Raw genomic sequence first — 25,460 nt, forward strand, 5'->3', positions numbered from 1 at the left:
TCATAAAAACTAATAAAAATATAATAAAAGTAACTAAAACATACTAAAAACTACCTAAAAACAATACCAAAAAGCATATAAATTATCCGCTCATCAACCACACATAATTTCAGTCATTTATATACCACCAGAACTTTTGAGGAAAAAAAAAGCAAGTTACTTTTTCTCCCAGCAACAGCTTCAACGCATTGAACACATTGTAAGCATAAGATATGGTTATCTAGCTAAATGTGCATTAGTAAAGGCGGTATAAATGACCCAATGGGAGTAGGAGTGATTAAAGATTGTATGGCATCAACGATTGAGATAGCAGTTGATGCAACAGACGATCTTCCCCATTTCTGAATAAGCACACCACCTCTCTGCCAACCAAACATATCCCTATCAGCTTTAGCTTGAAGAAATTATATCTTCTATTCTACATAGTTAACTACAAATGCTAGTTACAAGTTTTACCTTTTGAACCTTTTCAGTGAACTCTTCTTCCAATCATTTACGATCCTTAATCACATCTATGACGGGCAAACCATCAATTTTGGCATTTAAGAAGTTGGGGACCTGTTAATAGTTTAACATCTCATCATAAAGGAGAATTAAAGATACTCAGTTCATGCACAACATTCCAATATATCATTCAAATACCTGAGTAGTTGAGTGGTTACCCCAGATTGTCACATTTGACACTTTATCATAGAAAACACCTGCCTTGAGGGCCAGCTGTGCATTTATTTGAAACAATGCAAAAATATTAATTTTTCTACTGTAAATCATTTTTTGAAAGAAATAAAATAAAAAAGCCCCTAATAATGTTTATAACTTTTGTTTACCTGACATTTAGCTCTGTTCTCATCTAAGCGAGTTAAGGCATGGAAATTTTTTGCAGGAATGTTAGGAGCATTTTTCATGCATATTAATGCACTGCATTGAAAAAGGAGGTAAATTCGTAAAATCAAGCATACTATGCAACAACAATTTTATCAATGAAACAAAGGAGCTTACTTTGTATTACAAGGGTTTCCCACAACTATAACTTTGACATTGCGAGATGCCACAGCATTTAGTGCCCTTCCTTGTAGAATACACGATAATCTTGGTATCTTGAACTATATTTTGGCATAAAGCAATGAATAAGGCCTAGATTTTCAACCATTTTTAACCTGTTTGGAAAAAATTTGCCCATTTATGTCTAACAAGTCAGCACGCTCCATTTCGAGACCTCGAGGCTTTGCACCAATTAGCAATGCCCATTCTGCATCTTGGAACACCTCATAAGGATCAATACCAATACTCGCCTCTCTCAGCAACGGAAACAAAGAATCCTCCAGTTCCATTGCAACACCTGCATTTTGAATTGGAACATTTAGATAGAAAAGGATCTGTGATATACTATGTTAACAACATTAAGGAGAATTTTGTTTCAGCTTAAAGCATTTTTAAATTTAAGACTCAATAATAACCTTCAATTGGCTAGATGTTCGGTATTTCAGAGCTAGAAAGAATATGTGCTACAAACTATTCCTACAAACAATTAATGAGTGGACAGAAAGAAGCTCCTTCACTCTCTTTCCCTCCGTTTCATCATCTGCTCATAGCTTCCAAGTGATATATTCTCCATGAGTGTAAACAGATTTTGAGATGAATTAAACTAAAACTTCGAATAGTCTATTGATCCAAGTTTTAAAGAAATAAGGAAACCTAATGCAAATATAGAGAAGCTAATTAAGTTACAGGTTTCAAAATGATGATAATAATTTATTGAGGCTTCAATTAAAACTAAGCCTCCAAATCTAGAGTCACGGCTAGGCTCAAGGTGCAAATAACCCAAGAAAAGAAAAGAGAAAGCTGCCTTCAAGGTGAAAACTTATAAAGAGTCTTCTGTAATATCATCCGAATGGAATTCCTAATTTCTAAGACTTCCAAATGTAAGGACTAACAAGCACTGGAATCCATACATAAGCACATAATTCGGAGTTTACCCCATTGTCACTTGATCACTTCACTCACTGAGATATCAAAAGCAATTCTTTAACCCACTTCAATAAGGAATCCTTTGTGCATAGTTCTTTTTTTGCTCGGGGACAAGTAAGATGTTATGTTTGGTGTTGTAATGCATGAGTATCTTTAGCTATTTTTAGTTACTATTTCTTTGAATAAAGTTAGTGATTTTCTTATTTTTATTAAGATTATTGTGCTTTTATTCAATATTTCTTGGAGTTGCTTTGAGCCTTGATTTATGTAGGAAAATGTTAAAAAATTAGAGAAAAGAACAAGGAGGAACCAAGAATTGAAGAAAAGTACAAAGAGAATTCGAGGATGCTGTCAATTCTGACCTCTTCACACTCCAACTAGCATAACTTGATCTATAAAGGTCCAAATTACACGGTTTTAGTGGAATTAGAAAGCTAACTTCCAGAGATTTTCAACGATATAAATAGTCCATAACTTTTCTCTAGATTCATGGCGCTAAAAGGCTGTGACATTAGCGTTTAGCGCCAAACCGCGTCCAGCATCACCATCTTCTTGGAACTCCCGGCATTTATCACCAAGAAACTGGCGCTAAACTCTAGACAGGCAGCAAGGAGTGTAGAATTGCATCAAAAGTGGTGCCAAATGCCACCAAAGTGGCGTCAAACACCAGCAACAGCCCAAGACCCAAGAAATTTTTGTAATTAATGAAGATGACACCAAGCTTAAATTACATGAACGATCACTAGTTAGTCAAGAGTCATTAAGAAAAGATTTGATTTGATTAGATTCGATTTTGTTTTGATTTAGTTTAAATTTTTATTCTCGGTTTAATTTTAGAGCTTTTTAATGAGTCGTAGCCCACGGGCATCAGATAACACATTACTCTCTCTCTTTTTCCATTTTTGCACTTTCAATTTTACACACTTTTACTCTCCTAAGGTTTTTTCTGCACCATGAGCCACTAAATCTTCATTGTTAAGGTTAGGGGCTCTGTTTACTTTGATGGATTAATAATCATTTTATTTTCTACTCTTGATTAATGCATTAATTTATGTTTAAGAATTGGTTTCATTCTTTGTCCTACGAATTAGTGTGTATTGGAAAATAACTCTAATCTAAATTGAATTCTTTTGAATCTTGGAAAAGTTACATCACTAGAATTAAATCTTGAAACCCTTTTCTCACAACTCCTTAATTGTCTGAATTTAATGTGATACGTGACATATAATCGGATTATTTTTGGGTTCTTATTAGGGATTGTGTGGCTTATAAATCAGATTTTGAGCTTAACCTTTTAACATAATTGATTTATCAAGGAATTGACGGTTAGTTGGGTTAGAGAAAATTCAATTTCCTAGGAATAGGAATTCAATCACCTAGGGTTTGCCATAAACTCAATCTTTACATGATCAAGGTAGTTGACATTGAATGTTAATCAGGAAATTTAAACATCTCTAAAGCCTTAACTCTCACTCATACTCTTTTCTCACACGTCTATTGTTTGCATTCTTCAATTCACTGTCTTTTATGTTTTTTGATATTCAAAAGTCAGAATCTCACTTGTCTAACAAGAATAATTAGTCAACCATTGTTTGCTTAGTCCATTAATCCTCGTGGGATCGACACTCACTCACCGTGAGTTTATTATTTGGTACGATCCGGTACACTTACCGGTAGTTTGTGATGTAAAATTTTCATGAAGCGTTTGACACCGTTGCCAATATCTTATTTTGCTTTCAGTTATTTACTGGTTATTTTTTATCCCTCCATTAGGAATTTTCTTTAAAGTGACGAAGGAAATTCTAATTTGATTTTCTTGTTGTTTTTATGTCTGTGTAGAATAACAGGGACAAAGTACGTCTTCACTACGATCTTGAAATTGAAAGAACTCTTTGGAGACAAAGGAAACAAGCTAGTGATCAAAGGGTTAAAGAAGAAATTGAAGAGGTAGCTGAAGAAGAACTTGATTACAACATGGCTGACAATGCAAATAACAATGCTAATGCTCCTCAACCTAGGAGGACTCTTGGATCTTTTACTATCCCCAATTTTGGGAGTTATAGAAGTAGCATTATGACACCTACTGTTAATACCAATAATTTTGAACTGAAGCCTCAGCTTGTCACATTGGTGCAACAAAACTGCTAGTTTAATGGAAGCCTTTAGGAAGATCCCAACTTGTTTATCTCTAACTTCCTGTAAATCTGTAACACTGTCAAGACCAATGGCGTCCCAGCTGAGGTTTATCAGTTGTTGCTATTCCCTTTTATTGTAAGGGGTCGAGCTAAGAAGTGGCTGGATAATCAACGCAAGGAGAGTATAGTCACATGGGAGGACTTGGTCACTAAGTTCCTAACCAAGTTCTTCCCACCTTTGAGGCTAACCAAGCTCAGAACAGACATTTAGACTTTCCAACAGCATGAAGGAGAGTCCCTCTATGAAGCTTGTGAGAGGTACAAAGAGATGCTGAGAAAGTGCTCATAGTGAGAATTATGTCGGTTAGGAATTTTTCTTAATAGAAAAGGAAATTTCTTCCTTGTGAGTATAGTTCCAAACCAACAAATAACCATCACATCAAATTTCATTAAAATTTTAATTGGTTAGGAATTTGATAAGAGCATTTTCGTATGGTTAGGAATTTCATTCAAAATAATTTCGTTGATAGTATAGTTTCCAACCATCTAGTAATGCTCAATTCAAATTTTAATAACTGGTTGTCACATGTACAAACCCCAATAAAAATTAACCGAAGTATTTAAACCTCGTGTCGTCTCACAAGGAATTGCAATGAGGCGCTCAATTATTGGCTATGAAAATGCAAAGGGGGGTTTGATTTGTAATTGAAAAGAAAATATAAGATCAAGAAAGTAAATAACAATTAACTAATAAAGAAAAGGAAAAGAACTCTTTGCTAGACATAGGTAACTGAGATCACCATCCTTGTCTACAAACCATACATTGCTAATTATGAGGGACCAACGTATTAAGTCTACTTCTATGCTTGAAGTAAGTACAATATCTACCTCAAGCTTGAAGTACATCAAATAGGTTTGATCAACATCAATCCATAACTCCTAACCTAGCTACTAATTGACTTAGTAGTAGGCTAGAGTCAATGGTTATCAAATTGACCACTAAGGGTTCTCAAATCACCAATTCATTGAGACCTAATGACTCAAGGTCACTCAATCCCCTTAGCCTATGCCAAGAGTAAAAAAAACTACAAAAAACTAGTGGAAATATTTTATCAAACACCTAGAGTGAAATAAAAGTAAACATCACAAATTGCAAGAATTAATGAAAGCAATAACTAACAGAAGAAAGAAATCAACAATAGCAACTAAGATAAACATAAAAGAGCATGGAAACATAGAATTGCATTAAAAGGAAATTGAAGTCCACAAGGGTTCATAAACATAAAAGAGGGCAAAATAAAAGAAATGACAAGTAAAACTGAAGAATAGAGATGTAACAACAAGAAATTAAAAAGGGAAAACTAAATCAAAACAAGAATTGAAAGTTGGATCTAAGAAAATTAAACCTAAACTACCCTAAATTTTAGAGAGAAGGGAGAGCTTCTCTCTCTAGAATTCTACCTACAACTTGATGAAAACTACCCTATGGTTCTTACCCTTCAATCCTTGGGTTCAATAGCATCAGAAATGAGTTGAATTGGGCCCAAAATCAGCTAGAAATCGCTAGCCACGAGTTGCTAAAAATGGCCCACGCTGATCCTGCGATGTGCACGTATGGGCAACGCATGTGCATTGCCTAACTGCAAGGTAACTATGGTTAAATGCATATCATTTTGAAGCTCCGGATGTTAGCTTTCCAACGCAACTGAAAACGCCTCATTTGGACTTCTGTAGCTCAAGTTATGATCATTTTAGTACGAAGAGGTCAGGATTGACAGCTTACCAATTCCTTCAGTTCTTCACGAGTCCTCCCACTTTGCATGATTTTCCTTCATTCCTTCAATCCAATCTTTGCCTTCTAAACCTGAAATCACTTAACAAACATATCAAGGTATCGAATGGAATTAAAGTGAATCAAATTTAGCTATTTTAAGCCCTAAAAATCATGTTTTCACGCTTAAGCACAAATTTAGGAAGAATTACAAAACTATGCTATTTCATTGAATAAATGTGAGAAAAGTTGATAAAATTCCTTAAATTAATGATGCCAGGGCATTTTAGCCAGTTTCACTGACCTTTTCTTTACTGTTTTTAAGGTAGTTTCATGCATTTTCTTAGAAAATAAGCTAGTTTTGGGTAGATATTCACTTACATCTTGATTCAAGCATACATTGTGCACTTTACATGATTTCATGAGAATTTTGCATGAATTATATGACAAATTAGAGGATGCATGTCTCATGATTTGGATTAGAACTTTGATGCACTTTATTGCTTGATTTAAGGACAAAGGAAGCAAGGAAGAACCACGTTAGCAGCCACATTAGTCTAACTAACGTGACCACTAACGTGGAATGGGAGCTAGCTTGCAACGTTAATGAGAAAAGTAATCGCCAATAACGCCCTCGAAGCCATCATAACCCACGTTAAGAGTCACGTTAACTAAGTTAACGTGAACTCTAACGTGGAAGAAAGAAAATGGAGCCAACGTTAGTGACACTTACCTTTGTCACTAACATTGGACCAAGCTCATAAGTGGCCACGTTAAGAGCCACGTTAACTTAGTTAACGTGGACTCTAACGTTAAGAAGCAAAAGAGAAGCCAATGTTAGTGACATTCACCTTTGTCACTAACGTTGGCCAAGCCTCCATAAGCCACGTTAACTCCCACATTAACTTAGTTAACGTGGAGATAGAAATTGATAGCCAACGTTAGTGACACTTACCTTTGTCACTAACGTTGGGGTGAACCACCAAGAGCCACCATGAGCAACGTTAACTTCCACGTTAACTTAGTTAACTTGGAAGCTAACGTGGATAAAGAGATGATGAGCCAACGTTAGTGACACTCACCTTTGTAACTAACGTTGGAGATGGCTAGCATGACTACGTTAGAAGCCACATTAACTTAGTTAACGTGGACTCTAACGTGGGAAATAGGGGCACATTGGAACGTTAGTGACAAAGGTAAGTGTCACTAACGTTCTCGAAGGATTGGCATTACTACGTTAGAAGCCACGTTAACCTAGTTAACGTGGACGCTAACGTAGGGACAAGGGAGGACTCTCCACGTTATTGGGAAAGTTAAGTCCCAATAACGTGTGCGAAGGACCAAGAGGCAAAGTTAGTGGTCACGTTAGTGCCACTAACGTTGAAGTCAACGTGATCATATTTGGGTTAGGAACGTTAGTGAAAAAGGTGATTGTCACTAACGTTCTCGAACCCACACTTTCACTTAACGTTGACACCACTAACGTCCTGAGTCAAAGTCCCTGCCTACTTCACATTTTCTCTCTACAAGCAAAGCTAAGCCCAATGAAAAGGATAACTGCTTCAAACTCAAGATTTAGAGGCCCATACCCAAGACTTGAAGAGCCAACTAGAAGATCGGAAGAGTAGTATATATAGGAGTAGCTTTGAATTAGTTTGAGTTGGAAACTTTAGGGAGCCTTTGGCATAGAACTACTCTCTGTATTTTACTTTCTCTGCAATTTTATTTTTACTTTCATGATGTATTCTCCATCTTTGTTTTCATCTTTCAGAGCTATGAACAACTAAACCCCTTTCATTGGGTTAGGGAGCTCTGTTGTAATTTGATGGATCAATATTAGTTTTCATTCTCCTTCTTTTATCTTTTCTCTTGATTTTACTTGAAAGCTTTCGATCTTCATCCAATTGGGTAGTTATCTTGGAAAAGAAGCTTTTTATACTTGGATCTCTTCTGAACCTTGAAAGGGAAATGAAGAGATCATGCTAGAAATGCTTTCTCATGCTGGACCAATGATCCAGAGAATGCAACATCTCCTGAGCCCAATGAACTCCCATTTCTGATCTTACCCATTCTCTTTAATTTCTGCCATTTACTTTTATGAGCAATTACCCCATTCCCATTTAAGATTCTGCAATTTACTTTCCGCCATTTACATTCAGCTTTTTATTTCTAGCATTTACTTTTTCTGCTATTTACTTTCCCGCCATTTAATTTTCTGCAAATCTCAAATCAATTTCTGGTTTGCTCAACTAAAACATTCCTCTAATTAAAGTAGCTTGATCATTCAATCTCTGTGGGATTCGACCTCACTCTATTGTGAGTTTTTACTTCACGACAAGTTTCTGTGCGTATCAAGTTTATGGCGCCGTTGCCGGGAATTGATTTTGTATCAACAATGATTAAGTTGGAGGATCACTAGATTGAGCATTTGTTATTCTGTTGATTTAAATTTCTGTTTGAGCACTTTACTTTCGGTTTCAGTTGTTTTATATTCCCATCCCTTTAACCCCTTTATTTCAGTTGTTTACACTCTGTTTCACTCACCCACTAACTGTTTGATATATTGCATCACTCACACTAACGGCATTTTTTTTAGAATAGTTTCTGGATCTATTTTCTTACTTGTACTTTGTTGGTTGTATGACAGGGAGAAGAAGCGGGGCTTCAACTTCCTTTTATTCTGAACCTGAGAAGACCTTCCTTAGATTAAGGAGGGAAGCAAGAGGAAAGAGAGTAGTTGGTACTGAGAAAGAGAAAGCGTACTTTGAATCAAACATGGAGGAGAATATGGAGAACCATCATGAAGAAGAGGCTCACAACCATGGCAGAGAGGGTCTAGCAAATCATGCTGGGCAAGAGAGAAGAGTTCTGGGTTCTTACATCAACCCAAACCCAGAAAACTGTGGAAGTAGCATCCAAAGGCCAACCATACATGCCAACAACTTTGAACTAAAGCCACAGCTCATCACCCTTGTTCAGAACAACTGTTCATTCGTAGGGAGTGTCCAAGAAGACCCCAATCATCACCTAATCACATTTCTGAGGATATGCGATACTGTGAAGTTTAATGGTGTTCATCCTGACACCTATAGACTACTTCTGTTCGTTTTCTCACTCAAGGACAAGGCATCTAAATGGCTGGAGTCCTTCCCAAAGGAGAGTTTAGCAACTTGGGAAGATGTGGTGAACAAATTTCTGGCAAGATTCTATCCTCCTCAACGGATTAACAGGCTGAGAGCTGAGGTACAAACATTCAGGCAGCAGGATGGTGAGACTCTATATGAAGCATGGGAGAGGTTTAAGGACCTGACAAGAAGGTGTCCACCAGATATGTTCAATGAATGGGTGCAGCTACACATTTTCTATGAAGGTCTTTCCTATGAATCAAAGAAGGCAGTAGACCACTCATCCGGGGGATCTCTGAACAAGAAAAAGACCATTGAGGAAGCCATAGATGTCATTGAAACTGTAGCAGAGAATGACTACTTCTATGCCTCCGAAAGAAGGAACACTAGAGGAGTGATGGAGCTAAACAATGTGGATGCACTGCTGGCCCAAAACAAGCTCATAACCAAGCAATTGGCTGACCTCACCAAGAAGATGGAGAGGAACCAAGTAGCAGCAATCACCACCTCATCAACGACCCAAGAAGAAGTGAATGAAGAAGCAGAGGGTAGTCAGGAGCAAGCCAACTACATTGGGAATTCACCTAGGCAAAACCATGATCCATACTCCAAAACCTACAACCCTGGATGGAGGAACCACCCAAAATTTGGGTGGGGAAATCAACAAGACCAAGGCATAGATCAAAGACGTCCAAATCCCAACAACTTAGCTCACCAACATGCCACACCTAGACCATATCAGCACCCATATAACCACCCCTCTCAACACTTCTACCAAGGCCAAACTAACCTTTCTCATCCATCCAACCCCAACCCACCATCATCTGATGACAGACTCTCGAAGATTGAAAACCTACTTGAAGGTATATGCAAAGAGATTCAAGACAGTAAAGCGTTCCGAGAAGAAGTGATGTCCAATATGCAGAATCAGGATGCTGCCATCAAGAAACTTGAGACACAAATTGGCTACCTATTCAAGCAAATTCCCAGCCACAACCTTCGCAGCAATACTAACTCAACCCAAAGGGAGGAGTGTCAGGCTATCATCCTTCGGAGTGGGAAGGAACTGAAGAAAACCCCCCAGAAACCACAAGAAAAGGACTCAAATGAAAAGGAAGAAGAGCAGGATGAAGCTCGAGTTCCCACTTTGAGTTCACAAAAAGGGGAAGGAGTGCTGAAGCCAGACGTCCCAAGAGTCCCATACCCTCAGCAATTAAAGAAGAAGGGGGATGACAGCCAGTTCTTGAGATTTTTGGAAATCTTCAAGAAACTACAAATCAACATACCTTTTGCTGAAGCAATAGAGCAAATGCCCCTCTACGCCAAGTTTTTAAAGGAGCTAATGACTAAGAAGAGAAGCTGGAAGAACAGCGAGACTGTGATACTAACCGAAGAATGTAGTGCTATCATTCAGCATAAACTACCCCAGAAATTGAAGGATCCGGGGAGCTTTCAGATCCCTTGTATCATAGGGGAAATCACAGTGGAAAAGGCTCTATGTGACTTAGGAGCCAGCATAAATTTGATGTCATTAGCCATGATGAGAAAAATGAAGATTGAAGAGGCTAAACCAACAAAGATGGCCCTACAACTGGTAAACAGATCGTTCAAGTTCCCTCATGGCGTAGTAGAAGATTTGCTGGTGAAAGTGGGAGATTTCATCTTCCCAGCAGACTTTGTAGTACTGGACATGCAGGAGGAAACCAAGGCTTCCATCATTCTGGGAAAGCCGTTCTTGGCCACTGCTGGAGCTGTCATTGATGTACAAAAGGGGGACCTCACCCTGAGATTACACAATGAAAAGATGACATTCAATGTGTTCAAAGCCATGAGTTACCCACCAGAACAATTGGGAGAATGTTTGAGGTTGGACTCACTTGAAGATGCAGTGCAGGAGAGCTTTGAAGAAGAAGAACCTGAAGGGTTAACAGAGGAGGAGTCAACGTTTAGTGAAGAGGTTGCAACAGTAGAGATTTATATACAAGGGGCATCAAAAGAAGAGAACGAAAAGTCAGAAGCACCCAAACTTGAACTCAAAGCACTGCCGCCCACTCTCAAATATGCATACTTAGGAGAAAATGAAAGTTACCCAGTGATCATAAGCTCGTGCCTCAGCTAAGATTAAGAGAATGAACTACTCAAAGTATTGCGAAAGCACAAGGATGCCATTGGATGGACTCTTACTGACCTGAAAGGAATAAGTTTAGCCATATGCATGCATAAGATACTACTAGAAGATGATGCCAAACCATCCATTCAATCCCAAAGGAGGCTGAACCCAATCATGAAGGAAGTGGTACAGAAAGAAGTTATGAAGTTATGGCAGGGAGGGGTAATCTACCCGATCTCAGACAGCCCCTGGGTCAGCCCCGTGCATGTCGTGCCCAAAAAGGGAGGAATCACTGTAGTTCCCAATGAGAAGAACGAACTAATTCCTATAAGGACCGTCACAGGATGACGGATGTGCATAGACTATCGAAAACTCAATGAGGCTACACGAAAGGACTATTTCCCCCTCCCATTTATGGATCAGATGTTGGAAAGACTCGCATGACATGCATATTACTGTTTTCTTGATGGTTATTCAGGATATAACCAAATAGTGGTTGATCCCAGAGACCAAGAGAAAACTTCATTTACTTGTCCATATGGAGTGTTTACCTACAGGCGCATGCCATTTGGACTATGTAATGCACCTGCGACTTTCCAACGCTGCATGCTTTCTATCTTCTCAGATATGATAGAGAAATTCATTGAAGTTTTTATGGATGATTTCTCGGTATTCAGAGATTCCTTTACTAGCTGCCTGAGTCACCTTGCCTTAGTATTGAAAAGGTGCCAAGAGACCAATCTGGTCTTGAACTGGGAGAAATGTCACTTTATGGTGACAGGAGGAATAGTCCTTGGCCATAAGGTTTCTAACCAAGGCATTGAAGTGGACAGGGCTAAAGTAGAACTTATTGAAAAACTGCCTCCACCCAGTGATGTCAAGGCAATTAGGAGCTTTTTAGGGCATGCTGGCTTTTACAGAAGATTTATTAAAGATTTTTCAAAGATAGCCAAGCCCTTAAGAAATCTCCTTGTATCTGATACACCATTTATCTTCGATGAATCATGCATGCTAGCATTTGAAAATTTGAAAATAAGGTTGTCCTCTGCTCCTATCATTTCCCCACCTGATTGGAACTTAACATTTGAATTGATGTGTGATGCATCTGATTTTGCAGTTGGGGCAGTGTTAGGACAGAGGAAAGATAACTTAGTCCATGTGATATACTATGCTAGCAAAGTCCTCAATGATACTCAAAGAAATTATACCACTACTGAAACGGAGTTTCTAGCAATAGTTTTTGCATTTGACAAGTTTAGATCGTACCTCATCAGTGCTAAAGTGATTGTTTTCACAGATCACACAGCACTTAAATACTTGTTTGCCAAGCAAGAATCAAAACCAAGGCTAATAAGATGGATCTTATTGTTACAGGAATTCAATATTGAAATCAGAGACAAGAAAGGAGTAGAGAACAAGGTAGTAGATCACCTATCCAGAATCCCTCATGAGGAAAGTGGAACACATGATACAAGTGTGAACGAGCTCTTCCCTGATGAGCAGTTGATGACAGTTCACAAAGCACCATGGTTCGCAGACATTGCCAACTTCAAGGCAACTGGGGCCTTACCTCCAGAGATCAATAAACATCAAAAAAGGAAGCTCATGAATGATGCAAAATACTTTGTCTGGGATGAGCCATATCTCTTTAAGAAGTGTTCAGATGGAATCCTTAGAAGATGTGTTTCGGAAGAAAAAGGACAAAAGGTCCTATGGAATTGCCACAGCTCATGCTATGGAGGCCACTTTGGAGGGGACAGAACTGCAGCAAAGGTGTTACAAAGCGGATTCTTTTGGCCGACCCTTTTCAAGGATGCCAAAGAACTAGTAAAGAGCTGCAATGAATGCCAAAGATCTGGAAACTTGCCCAAAAGAAATGAGATGCCACAAAATTTCATCTTGGAACTGGAACTGTTTGATGTGTGGGGAATCGATTTCATGGGACCATTCATATTCAAACAAGTACATCTTGGTAGCAGTGGATTACATTTCCAAGTGGGTAGAGGCTATTGCAACCCCAACGAATGATAACAAGGTGGTCATGAACTTCCTCAGGAAGAATATCTTTAGCTGGTTTGGAGTCCCACGAGCACTCATCAGTGATGGAGGGAGCCATTTTTGTAATAGACCACTAGAAGCTCTTCTCCTACGATATGGGGTAAAACACAAGGTGGTCACGCCTTACCATCCCCAAATAATTGGGCAAACGGAGATATCCAACAGAAAGCTAAAGAGGATTCTGGAAAAGACTGTGGGTGCATCAAGAAAGGATTGGTCAAAGAAGCTGGATGATGCTCTTTGGGCATACAGAACAGCATTCAAAACTCCACTTGGAATGTCCCCATATCAACTGGTGTATAGGAAAGCTTGTCATTTACCACTGAAGCTGGAACACAAAGCTCTCTGTGCTCTCAAGATACTAAATTTTGACAGCATTGCTGCTGGTGCAAAGAGGATCCTGCAACTGCAAGAGATGGAGGAATTTAGATCTCAAGCCTATGAAAATGCCAAGATTTATAAAGAAAAGGCGAAGAAAAGACATGACCTGCATCTGGCACCAAGGAGTTTTGAAAAGGGGCAACAAGTACTCCTTTACAACTCCAAATTGAGACTGTTCCCTGGCAAACTCAAGTCAAGGTGGTCAGGACCCTTCCTTGTCACAAAGGTCTCGCCATATGGGCACATAGAAATCATGGATGAAGGTTCAGAGAGGACGTTCACTGTGAATGGACAAAGACTCAAATATTATATGGGGAACATGGGGGAAAACCCCAGAGTAAAGTATCATCTCAAGTAATTGAGGAATCATCGAGCTAGCGACGATAAAAGAGCGCTCTGTTGAAAGGCAACCCAACCTCAGGTAGTTTCCTTTTCATCTTTATTTCAATAAAGGTCACAAGTTGTTCCCCATGTATTGCGAGGAGCTAAGTTTGGTGTTCCACACCGAAACAATCCAAGAGTGAAAGTGTAATTCTAAGTTTGGTGTTCCACCAAAGGATCTTAGTTAGAATCACACTCCACTCCCAAAGCACATTGCTAGCTCCAACCAATCAAGGGAAACCACTTAGATGTAGTTAGACTTTAGTTAATAATTGTTTTGTTAATAACAAGATATGAGGTTCTCTGCATATATGCAAGGTTTTGTACTGGGCAAAGAACTAAGTTTGGTGTTCACACACCAAATTAAGTTCAGAAGTCACAAGCATACACGCAAGCTAACTATTTCTCAAGTGCTTTGGGAACAAGCAACTTCCAATAACTTTGCAGGAATCTTATGAGAAAATGGTGCACTTTCACCCAAGGAAGTGAGGTAGCAAAGACTAGGATGATGACAAAAAGAGGGCAACTAGAAACCATCACCCGAAGGTTGTATTGTTACTTAATTCCATGTACTTAGAATGTTGAAATTTGGAAGTCCGAATGCACTTTTGATTAATAGTTACTCGTTAGTTGGAACCCTTTTAAATTTTGTCTTTTAAGTTTTTCATTGCTTAGGTCTAGGATTGCTAGTCTGAATGTCATTACTGCATCATTTCCTTACTGATGAGCGGATAATTTATACGCTTTTTGACATTGTTTTTAGTATGTTTTTAGTAGGATCTAGTTACTTTTAGGGATGTTTTCATTAGTTTTTATGTTAAATTCACATTTCTGGACTTTACTATGAGTTTGTGTGTTTTTCTGTGATTTCAGGTATTTTCTGGCTGAAATTGAGGAACTTGAGCAGAAATCAGATTCAGAGGTTGAAAAAGGACTGCTGATGCTGTTGGATTCTGACCTCCCTGCACTCAAAGTGGATTTTCTGGAGCTACAGAACTCGAAATGGCGCGCTTCCAATTGCGTTGGAAAGTAGACATCCAGGGCTTTCCAGCAATATATAATAGTCTATACTTTGGCCAAGAATTGACGACGTAAACTGGCGTTCAACGCCAGCCTTCTGCCCAAATCTGGCGTCCAGCGCCAGAAAAGGATCCAAAACCAGAGTTGAACGCCCAAACTGGCACAGAAACTGGCGTTCAACTCCACAAATGGCCTCTGCACGTGCAACACTCAGGCTCAGCCCAAACACACACCAAGTGGGCCCCGGAAGTGGATTTATGCATCAATTACTTACTCATGTAAACCCTAGTAGCTAGTTTATTATAAATAGGACCTCTTACTAGTCTTTTTGAGCATCTTTGGTCTCAGTTTTATTCCATTGTTCATCTTAGGATCTTTTGATCATCTTTGGATTACCTTATGATCCTTTGATCACGTTTTAGGGGGCTGGCCATCTCGGCCATGCCTGGACCTTCACTTATGTATTTTCATACGGTAGAGTTTCTACACTCCATAGATTAAGGTGTGGAGCTCTGCTGTTCCTCAAAGATTAATGCAAAGTACTACTATTTTCTATTCAATTCTTCTTATTTCGTTTCTAAGATATCCATTCGCACCCAAGAACGTGATGAAGGTGATGATTATGTGTGACGCTCATCACCATCTCCCCTATGAACGCGTGCCTGACAAACACTTCTGTTCTACATGAATTAAGCTAGAATGAGTATCTCTTAGATCTCCTAACCAGAATCTTCGTGGCGTAAGCTAGAATGATGGCGGAATTCAAGAGAATCCGGAAGGTCTAAACCTTGTCTGTGGTATTCTGAGTAGGATTCAATGATTGAATGACTGTGACGAGCTCCTAACTCGCGATTGCAGGGCGTTAGTGACAGACGCAAAAGGATAGTAAATCCTATTCCAGCATGATCGAGAACCGACAGATGAATAGCCGTGCCGTGACAGGGTGCGTGAGCATATTATTCACTGAGAGGATAAGATGAAGCCATTGGCAAGGGTGATGCCTCCAGACGATTAGCCGTGCCGTGACAGGGCATTGGATCATTTTCCCGTGAGATGGCCGAAAGTAGCCGTTGACAGTGGTGATGTATCACATAAAGCCAGCCATGGGAAGGAGTAAGACTGATTGGATGAAGATAGCAGGAAAGCAGAGGTTCAGAGGAACGAAAAGCATCTCCATTCGCTTATCTGAAATTCCTGCCAATGAATCTACATAAGTATCTCTATCCCTTTTATTGTTTATTTTAATCTAATAAAGTATCATGTTTAAATCAGCCTGACTGAGATTTACAAGGTGACCATAGCTTGCTTCATACCAACAATCTCCGTGGGATTCGACCCTTACTCACGTAAGGTATTACTTGGACGACCCAGTGCACTTGCTGGTTAGTTGTATCGAAGTTGTGACAATTATGAATTAAGATCAAAGCACCAAGCTTTGGAGCCATTACCAGGGATTGTTCGAGCCTGGACATCACAATTTCGTGCACCAAGTTTTTGGCGCCGTTGCCGGGGATTGTTTGTGTATGGACAACTGACGGTTCATCTTGTTGCTCAGATTAGGTAATTTTCTTTTTATTTTATTTTCAAAAATCTTTCAAAAATATTTCTAAAATTTTCTCATCTGTTTTCGAAAAAAAAAATAAAATGTTTTCAAAAAAATTTTTTTATTCAAAATTTTTAAGAATGAATTCTATTGTTTCATGAAATATGTTGAATCATATCTGGCTGTAAAGCCATACCCAAACCACTTTGGGATTGGTATTCAACTAATCACTTCAGCCCATGTAATTATACGTTGCAGCCTGGCTGGCTGTAAAGCCATGTCTAAATTCATTTGGACTGAGGCTTGCAATTTGTTATCAAGAGCAAGCTAGTTGGAGCTAATCCACCTGCTACTGTTCCTGATCTACCCGCTGTTGATCCATGATCACCTACTGAAGCTTGGCTGGCCATTGGCCATATCTAGTGTTTTGGACTGGAGCTTTTTTTGAAAGCTTGGCTGGCTAGTGAGCCATGTCCAATTCCTGGACTGAAGCTTTAGACTAACATGGCAAGATTCCTGGAATTCATATTAAAAATTTTGGAATCCTTATTTTTTCTTTTTTTCATATAATTTTCGAAAAATATAAAATAAAAATGCAAAAAAAATTAGAAAATAAAAAAAAATCAAAAATATTTTGTGTTTCTTGTTTGAGTCTTAAGTCATATTATAAGTTTGGTGTCACATGCATATGCATCTAGCATTTTTTCGAAAATATCATGCATTCATAGTGTTCTTCATGATCTTCAAGTTGTTCTTGGTAAGTCTTCTTGTTTGATCTTGATGATTTTTTGTTTTGTGCCTTTTCATGTTTATCATATGCATTCTTGAATTCTTAATGTCTAAGCATTAAAGAATTCTAAGTTTGGTGTCTTGCATGTTTTCTTTGCATTAAAAATTTTTCAAAAACATGTTCTTGATGTTCATCATGACATTCAAAGTGTTCTTGGTGTTCATCTTGACATTCATAGCATTCTTGCATGCATTCATTGTTTTGATCTAAAAATTTCATGCATTGCATCTTTTTAGTGTTTTTCTCTTGCATCATAAAAATTCAAAAATCAAAAAAATATCTTTCTCTTTTTCTCTCATCAAATTCGAAAATTTGAGTTGACTTTTTCAAAAATTTTTTAAAATCAAATTGTTTCTCATGAGACAAATCAAATTTTCAATTTGAAAATCTTATCTTTTTCAAAATCTTTTTCAAAAATCAAATCTTTTTCAAAATAATTAGTTATTTTCGAAAATTTCAAAAATATTTTTCAAAAATCTTTTTCTTATTTTTATACCAAATTTTCGAAAATAACATAATCAATTAATGTTTTGATTCAAAAATTTCAAGTTTGTTACTTACTTGTTAAGAAAGATTCAAACTTTAAGTTCTAGAATCATATCTTGTGATTTCTTATGAATCAAGTCATTAATTGTGATTTTAAAAATCAAATCTTTTTTCAAAACTAATTTTATCATATCTTTTCAAAAATATCTTCTTATCTTATCTTTTTCAAAATTATCTTCTTATCTTATCTTTTTCAAAAATATCTTCTTATCTTATCTTTTTCAAAAATATCTTTTCAAAATATCTTTTCTAACTTCCTAACTTCTTATCTTTTCAAAATTTGTTTCAACTAACTAACTAACTTTTTGTTTGTTTCTTAACTTTTTCAAAACTACCTAACTAACTCTCTCTCTCTAATTTTCGAAAATATCTCCCTCTTTTTCTAAAATTTCTTTTTAATTAACTAATTATTTTTATTTTCTATTTTTGATTTCAAAAAATTTTCGAAAATTACTAAACATTTTTCAAAAACCATTTTCAAAAATCACTAACTCTTTTTCAAAATAATTTTCGAAAATTATCCCTCCCTCATCCTATTCTATTTATTCATTCATATCCTAACATCTCATCTCACATCTCTTCCAATCCTCACAGTTGTGTTTCTTCCATTACATTACATTCTTTGTCTCCCCCTTTTCTTCTACTCACAAAGGGATCCCTATACTGTGGTATAAAGGGTCTCTATTACTATCATTATTTTCCTGGCCATTCTTCCTTGTCATATGAGCAGGAGCAAGGATAAGAACATTCTTGTGGAAGCAGATCCAGAACCTGAAAGGACTCTGAAAAAAAAAAAATTTAAGAGAAGCTAAATTACAACAATCCAGAAATAACCTTTCAGAAATTTTCGAACAGGAAGAGGAGATGGCAGCCGAAAATAATAATAATGTAAGGAAGATGCTTGGTGACTTTACTGCACCTAATTCCAATTTACATGGAAGAAGCATCTCCATTCCTGCCATTGGAGCAAACAACTTTGAGCTGAAACCTCAATTAGTTTCTCTGATGCAGCAGAACTGCAAGTTTCATGGACTTCCATCTGAAGATCCTTTTCAGTTCTTAACTGAATTCTTGCAGATATGTAATACTGTTAAGACTAATGGAATAGATCCTGAAGTCTACAGGCTCATGCTTTTCCCTTTTGCTGTAAGAGACAGAGCTAGATTATGGTTGGATTCTCAACCTAAAGACAGCCTGAACTCTTGGGATAAGCTGGTCACGGCTTTCTTAGCCAAGTACTTTCCTCCTCAAAAGCTGAGCAAGCTTAGAGCTGATGTTCAAACCTTCAGACAGAAAGAAGGTGAATTCCTCTATGAAGCTTGGGAAAGATACAAACAGTTGACCAAAAAGTGTCCTTCTGACATGCTTTCAGAATGGACCATCCTGGATATATTCTATGATGGTTTATCTGAGCTATCAAAGATGTCACTGGACACTTCTGCAGGTGGATCCATTCACCTAAAGAAACCGCCTGCAGAAGCTCAAGAACTCATTGACATGGTTGCTAATAACCAGTTCATGTACACTTCTGAAAGGAATCCTGTGAGTAATGGGACGCCTATGAAGAAGGGAGTTCTTGAAGTTGATACTCTGAATGCCATATTGGCTCAGAATAAAATATTGACTCAGCAAGTCAATATGATCTCTCAGAGTCTGCATGGAATGCAAGCTGCATCCAACAGTACTCAAGAGGCATCTTCTGAAGAAGAAGCCTATGATCCTGAGAACCCTGCAATAGCAGAGGTAAATTACTTAGGTGAACCTTATGGAAACACCTATAACTCAACATGGAGAAATCATCCAAATTTCTCATGGAAGGATCAAAAGCCCCAACAAGGCTTTAATAATGGTGGAAGAAACAGGTTTAGCAATAGCAAGCCTTTTCCATCATCAACTCAGCAACAGACAGAGAGCTCTGAACAAAATGCTTCTAATTTAGCAAATCTAGTCTCTGATCTATCTAAGGCCACTGTAAGTTTCATGAATGAAACAAGGTCTTCCATTAGAAATCTGGAAGCACAAGTGGGCCAGCTGAGTAAAAGGATCACTGAAATCCCTCCTAGTACTCTCCCAAGCAATACAGAAGAGAACCCAAAAGGAGAGTGCAAGGCCATTGACATAAGTGCCATGGCCGAACCTGTAAGGGAAGGAGAGGACGTGAATCCCAAGGAGGAAGACCTCCTGGGAAGTCCAGTGACCAATAAGGAGCTTCCCTCTGGGGAACCAAAGGACTCTGAGGCTCATCTAGAGACCATAGAGATTCCATTGAACCTCCTTATGCCCTTCATGAGCTCTGATGAGTATTCCTCTTCTGAAGAGAATGAGGATGTAACTGAAGAGCAAACTGCCAAGTTTCTTGGTGCAATCATGAAGCTGAATGCCAAATTATTTGGCATTGATGCTTGGGAAGTTGAACCTCCCTTGTTCATCAATGAACTAAGTGATCTGGATCAACTGACATTGCCTCAGAAGAGACAGGATCCTGGAAAGTTCATAATCCCTTGTACTATAGGCACCATGACCTTTAAAGCTCTGTGTGACCTTGGTTCAGGGATAAACCTCATGCCCCTCTCTGTAATAGAGAAACTGGGAATCTATGGGGTGCAGGCTGCTAAAATCTCACTAGAGATGGCAGACAGCTCAAGAAAACAGGCTTATGGACAAGTAGAGGACGTGTTAGTAAAGGTTGAAGGCCTTTACATCCCTGCTGATTTCATAGTCCTGGATACTGGAAAGGAAGAGGATGAATCCATCATCCTAGGAAGACCTTTCCTGGCCACAGCAAGAGTTGTGATTGATGTTGACAGAGGTGAAATATTCCTTCAATGGAATGAGGACTCCCTTGTGTTTAAAACTCAAGGATCTCCCTCTGCAACCATGGAGAGGAAGCTTGAAAAGCTTCTCTCCAAGCAGAGTCAATCAGAGCCCCCACAGTCAAACTCTAAGTTTGGTGTTGGGAGGCCACAACCAAACTCTAAGTTTGGTGTTGAACTCCCATATCCAAACTCTAAGTTTGGTGTTGGAGAGTCTCAACAAAGCTCTGCACATCTGTGAGGCTCCATGAGAGCTCACTGTCAAGCTATTGACATTAAAGAAGTGCTTGTTGGGAGGCAACCCAATGTTTATCTAATTCTTATTTTTATTGTTTTTCATGTTTTCTTAGGTTCATGATCATGTGGAGTCACAAAATAAATATAAAAATTGAAAACGGAATCAAAAACAGCAGAAGAAAAATCACACCCTGGAGGAGCATCTGTCTGGCGTTCAAACGCCAGAACAGAGCATAGTTCTGGCGCTGAACGCCCAGAATGGGAGCATCCTGGCACTGAACGCCCAGAACAAGCATGGTTCTGGCGTTCAACGCCAGAAATGGCAGCAAAGGGGTGTTGAACGCCCAAAATGGGCACCAACCTGGCGCTGAACGCCCAGAGTTGTGTGCAAGGGCATTTTACATGCCTAAATTGGTGCAGGGATGTAAATGCCTTGACACCTCAGGATCTGTGGACCCCACAGGATCCCCACCTACCTCATCATCTCTCTTTCCATTCATGATCATCCCTTCTTTTTTTTCCATTTACCACTCACATCCATACAACCACTACCTTCAAAACTCAACATCTCTCCCACCCAATCCCACCCATATGGCCGAATACACACTCACATCCATCTCCTCCATATCTTCTTCTTATTCTTCTATTCTTTCTTCTTTTGCTCGAGGGCGAGCAACATTCTAAGTTTGGTGTGGTAAAAGCATAGCTTTTTTGTTTTTTCCATAACCATTGATGGCACCTAAGGCCAGAGAAACCTCTAGAAAGAGGAAAGGGAAGACAAAAGCTTCCATCAAGGGTCTATAGCTCAGTGGTAGAACATTTGACTGCAAATCAAGAGATCCCTGAGATACCTCAGGGGATACATTTTCTTCCACACAATTATTGGAAGCAACTAAGGGTGGAACATCAAGAGCACTCCATCATCCTTCATGAAATCAGAGAAGATCTAAAAGCAATGAAGGAGGAGCAACCAAGGCAAGGAAGAGACATAGAAGAGCTCAAGGACATCACTAAGGTGGACTCATTCCTTGTTCTTACTTTCTCTGTTTTTCATTTTCTATTTTATGTGCTTATCTATGTTTGTGTCTTCATTACATGATCATTAGTAGTTAGTAACTCTGTCTTAAAGTTATGAATATCCTATGAATCCATCACCTCTCTTAAAATAAAAACTGTTTTAATTCAAAAGAACAAGAAGTACATGAGTTTTGAATTTATCCTTGAACTTAGTTTAATTATATTGATGTGGTGATAATGCTTCTTGTTTTCTGAATGTATGCTTGAACAGTGCATATGTCTTTTGAAGTTGTTGTTTAAGAATGTTAAATATGTTGGCTCTTGAAAGAATAATGACTAGGAGACATGTTATTTGATAATCTGAAAAATCATAAAAATGATTCTTGAAGCAAGAAAAAGCAGCAAAGAACAAAGCTTGCAGAAAAAAAAAAGAAAAAAAAAAGTAGGCGAAAAAAAATATAGAAAAAAAAAAGAAAAAGAAAAAGCAAGCAGAAAAAGCCAATAACCCTTAAAACCAAAAGGCAAGGGCAAATAAAAAGGATCCCAAGGCTTTGAGCATCAGTGGATAGGAGGGCCTAAAGGAATAAAATCCTGGTCTAAGCGGCTAAACCAAGCTGTCCCTAACCATGTGCTTGTGGCGTGTAGGTGTCAAGTGAAAACTTGAGACTGAGTGGTTAAAGTCAAGGTCCAAAGCAAAAAAAAAAAAAAAAGAGTGTGCTTAAGAACCCTGGACACCTCTAATTGGGGACTTTAGCAAAGCTGAGTCACAATCTGAAAAGGTTCACCCAATTATGTGTCTGTGGCATTTATGTATCCGGTGATAATACTGGAAAACAAAGTGCTTAGGGCCACGGCCAAGACTCATAAGGAAGCTGTGTTCAAGAATCATCATACTGAACTAGGAGAATCAATAACACTATCTGAACTCTGAGTTCCTATAGATGCCAATCATTCTGAACCTCAATGAATAAAGTGAGATGCCAAAACTATTCAAGAGGCAAAAAGCTATAAGTCCCGCTCATATGATTGGAGCTATGTTTCATTGATAGTTTGGAATTTATAGTATATTCTCTTCTTTTTATCCTATTTGATTTTCAGTTTCTTGGGGACAAGCAACAATTTAAGTTTGGTGTTGTGATGAGCGGATAATTTATACGCTTTTTGACATTGTTTTTAGTATGTTTTTAGTAGGATCTAGTTACTTTTAGGGATGTTTTCATTAGTTTTTATGTTAAATTCACATTTCTGGACTTTACTATGAGTTTTTGTGTTTTTCTGTGATTTCAGGTATTTTCTGGCTGAAATTGAGGAACTTGAGCAGAAATCAGATTCAGAGGTTGAAAAAGGACTGCTGATGCTGTTGGATTCTGACCTCCCTGCACTCAAAGTGGATTTTCTGGAGCTACAGAACTCGAAATGGCGCGCTTCCAATTGCGTTGGAAAGTAGACATCCAGGGATTTCCAGCAATATATAATAGTCCATACTTTGGCCAAGAATTGACGACGTAAACTGGCGTTCAACGCCAGCCTTCTGCCCAAATCTGGCGTCCAGCGCCAGAAAAGGATCCAAAACCAGAGTTGAACGCCCAAACTGGCACAGAAACTGGCGTTCAACTCCACAAATGGCCTCTGCACGTGCAACACTCAGGCTCAGCCCAAACACACACCAAGTGGGCCCCGGAAGTGGATTTATGCATCAATTACTTACTCATGTAAACCCTAGTAGCTAGTTTATTATAAATAGGACCTCTTACTAGTCTTTTTGAGCATCTTTGGTCTCAGTTTTATTCCATTGTTCATCTTAGGATCTTTTGATCATCTTTGGATTACCTTATGATCCTTTGATCACGTTTTAGGGGGCTGGCCATCTCGGCCATGCCTGGACCTTCACTTATGTATTTTCATACGGTAGAGTTTCTACACTCCATAGATTAAGGTGTGGAGCTCTGCTGTTCCTCAAAGATTAATGCAAAGTACTACTGTTTTCTATTCAATTCTTCTTATTTCGTTTCTAAGATATCCATTCGCACCCAAGAACGTGATGAAGGTGATGATTATGTGTGACGCTCATCACCATCTCCCCTATGAACGCGTGCCTGACAAACACTTCTGTTCTACATGAATTAAGCTAGAATGAGTATCTCTTAGATCTCCTAACCAGAATCTTCGTGGCGTAAGCTAGAATGATGGCGGCATTCAAGAGAATCCGGAAGGTCTAAACCTTGTCTGTGGTATTCTGAGTAGGATTCAATGATTGAATGACTGTGACGAGCTCCTAACTCGCGATTGTAGGGCGTTAGTGACAGACGCAAAAGGATAGTAAATCCTATTCCAGCAAGATCGAGAACCGACAGATGAATAGCCGTTCCGTGACAGGGTGCGTGAGCATATTATTCACTGAGAGGATAAGATGAAGCCATTGGCAAGGGTGATGCCTCCAGACGATTAGCCGTGCCGTGACAGGGCATTGGATCATTTTCCCGTGAGATGACCGAAAGTAGCCGTTGACAGTGGTGATGTATCACATAAAGCCAGCCATGGGAAGGAGTAAGACTGATTGGATGAAGATAGCAGGAAAGCAGAGGTTCAGAGGAACGAAAAGCATCTCCATTCGCTTATCTGAAATTCCTGCCAATGAATCTACATAAGTATCTCTATCCCTTTTATTGTTTATTTTAATCTAATAAAGTATCATGTTTAAATCAGCCTGACTGATATTTACAAGGTGATCATAGCTTGCTTCATACCAACAATCTCCGTGGGATTCGACCCTTACTCACGTAAGGTATTACTTGGACGACCCAGTGCACTTGCTGGTTAGTTGTATCGAAGTTGTGACAATTATGAATTAAGATCAAAGCACCAAGCTTTGGAGCCATTACCAGGGATTGTTCGAGCCTGGACATCACAATTTCGTGCACCACTTACTTACTTGTATGCTTGTCCTTTTGAATCAAATGAAAAGAGAATGACTATTTTATAAAAGACCAGAGTGGAGTTCATACTATGGAGTAAGTTCCTAAGTTTGTGGTATAGTTATAAGTTAGCTAAGTTGGTTCACCAACAAGGTGGGAAGACAACTATCTGTCCTAAATCATATGCTTTGAACACACCCCATGAGACTAGCTAAATAACAAGATCCTAATAAGAAAAAGGTAAAGAAACAATTAAAGTGAAGAATAAAAGAAAAATAGCAAGAAAAGAGGCTGGGCACCAAGGGTTTGAGTTTTGAGGGATGTGTCTGTGGTGTTCTTGTACCAAGGATCTGCTTGGATTACTAAGCTCTCAAGGGTGCTTTATCACCTGGTAACTTGGGTTAACTAACCCGGGATTATCAGCTGAAAGTCCACTATCAAGAGCAATCTTTGCTACAGAACATTTAATAGCCCAAAGAGGTGCTGGACACCAAGACCTCAAGGAAAGAAAATAAACAAACCATGTGCCTGTGGTGTGTATGTATGGGGGAGAGACTTGAGGAAGTAAGTCCTCAGGGGTGTTTCAACACCTAGCACCTTGAACCAACTGGTTTGGGAGTGTTGGCTGAAAGCTTATTTTAAAGAGTTGC

General features: G+C 38.7%; 1 protein-coding gene and 2 non-coding genes across 3 annotated transcripts; all 3 read right to left on the minus strand.

Moving 5' to 3' along the window:
• Nucleotides 1-262: 262 nt before the first annotated feature.
• On the minus strand, nt 263-2,459 carry LOC107647004 (malate dehydrogenase [NADP], chloroplastic-like). Its single transcript, XM_088490790.1, has 7 exons — nt 2,408-2,459; nt 1,148-1,339; nt 1,000-1,069; nt 828-918; nt 643-717; nt 457-558; nt 263-362 (listed from the first exon to the last, which is right to left on the minus strand). Exons 1-6 carry the CDS (start codon nt 2,457-2,459, stop codon nt 490-492), a joined length of 549 nt encoding a protein of 182 aa, XP_088346916.1. The 3' UTR covers nt 263-362; nt 457-489.
• Nucleotides 2,460-9,102: 6,643 nt separating this feature from the next.
• LOC148561786 (small nucleolar RNA R71) lies at nt 9,103-9,209 on the minus strand. The gene has a single exon (XR_015887997.1). It is a non-coding gene; the product is annotated as a small nucleolar RNA R71 (small nucleolar RNA).
• A 9,879-nt stretch (nt 9,210-19,088) lies between these two features.
• Nucleotides 19,089-19,196, minus strand: LOC148561787 (small nucleolar RNA R71). Its single transcript, XR_015887443.1, has one exon. It is a non-coding gene; the product is annotated as a small nucleolar RNA R71 (small nucleolar RNA).
• Between the last annotated feature and the right edge of the window lie 6,264 nt (nt 19,197-25,460).

The sequence above is a fragment of the Arachis ipaensis genome, chromosome B6 (assembly GCF_059453495.1).
Source record: "Arachis ipaensis isolate K30076 ecotype BB chromosome B6, ASM5945349v1, whole genome shotgun sequence".
NCBI classification, from domain to species: Eukaryota; Viridiplantae; Streptophyta; class Magnoliopsida; order Fabales; family Fabaceae; genus Arachis; species Arachis ipaensis.

Coding starts and splice junctions, on each gene's coding strand:
- LOC107647004 (XM_088490790.1), bottom strand. CDS start 2,459: ATGAATCTAGAGAAAAGTTATGGACTATTTATATCGTTGAAAATCTCT. Junction 1,070..1,147: donor TTCCAAACAGGTTAAAAATG/GTTGAAAATCTA, acceptor GTATTCTACAAG/GAAGGGCACTAAATGCTGTG. Junction 919..999: donor GGAAACCCTTGTAATACAAA/GTAAGCTCCTTT, acceptor TTTTCAATGCAG/TGCATTAATATGCATGAAAA.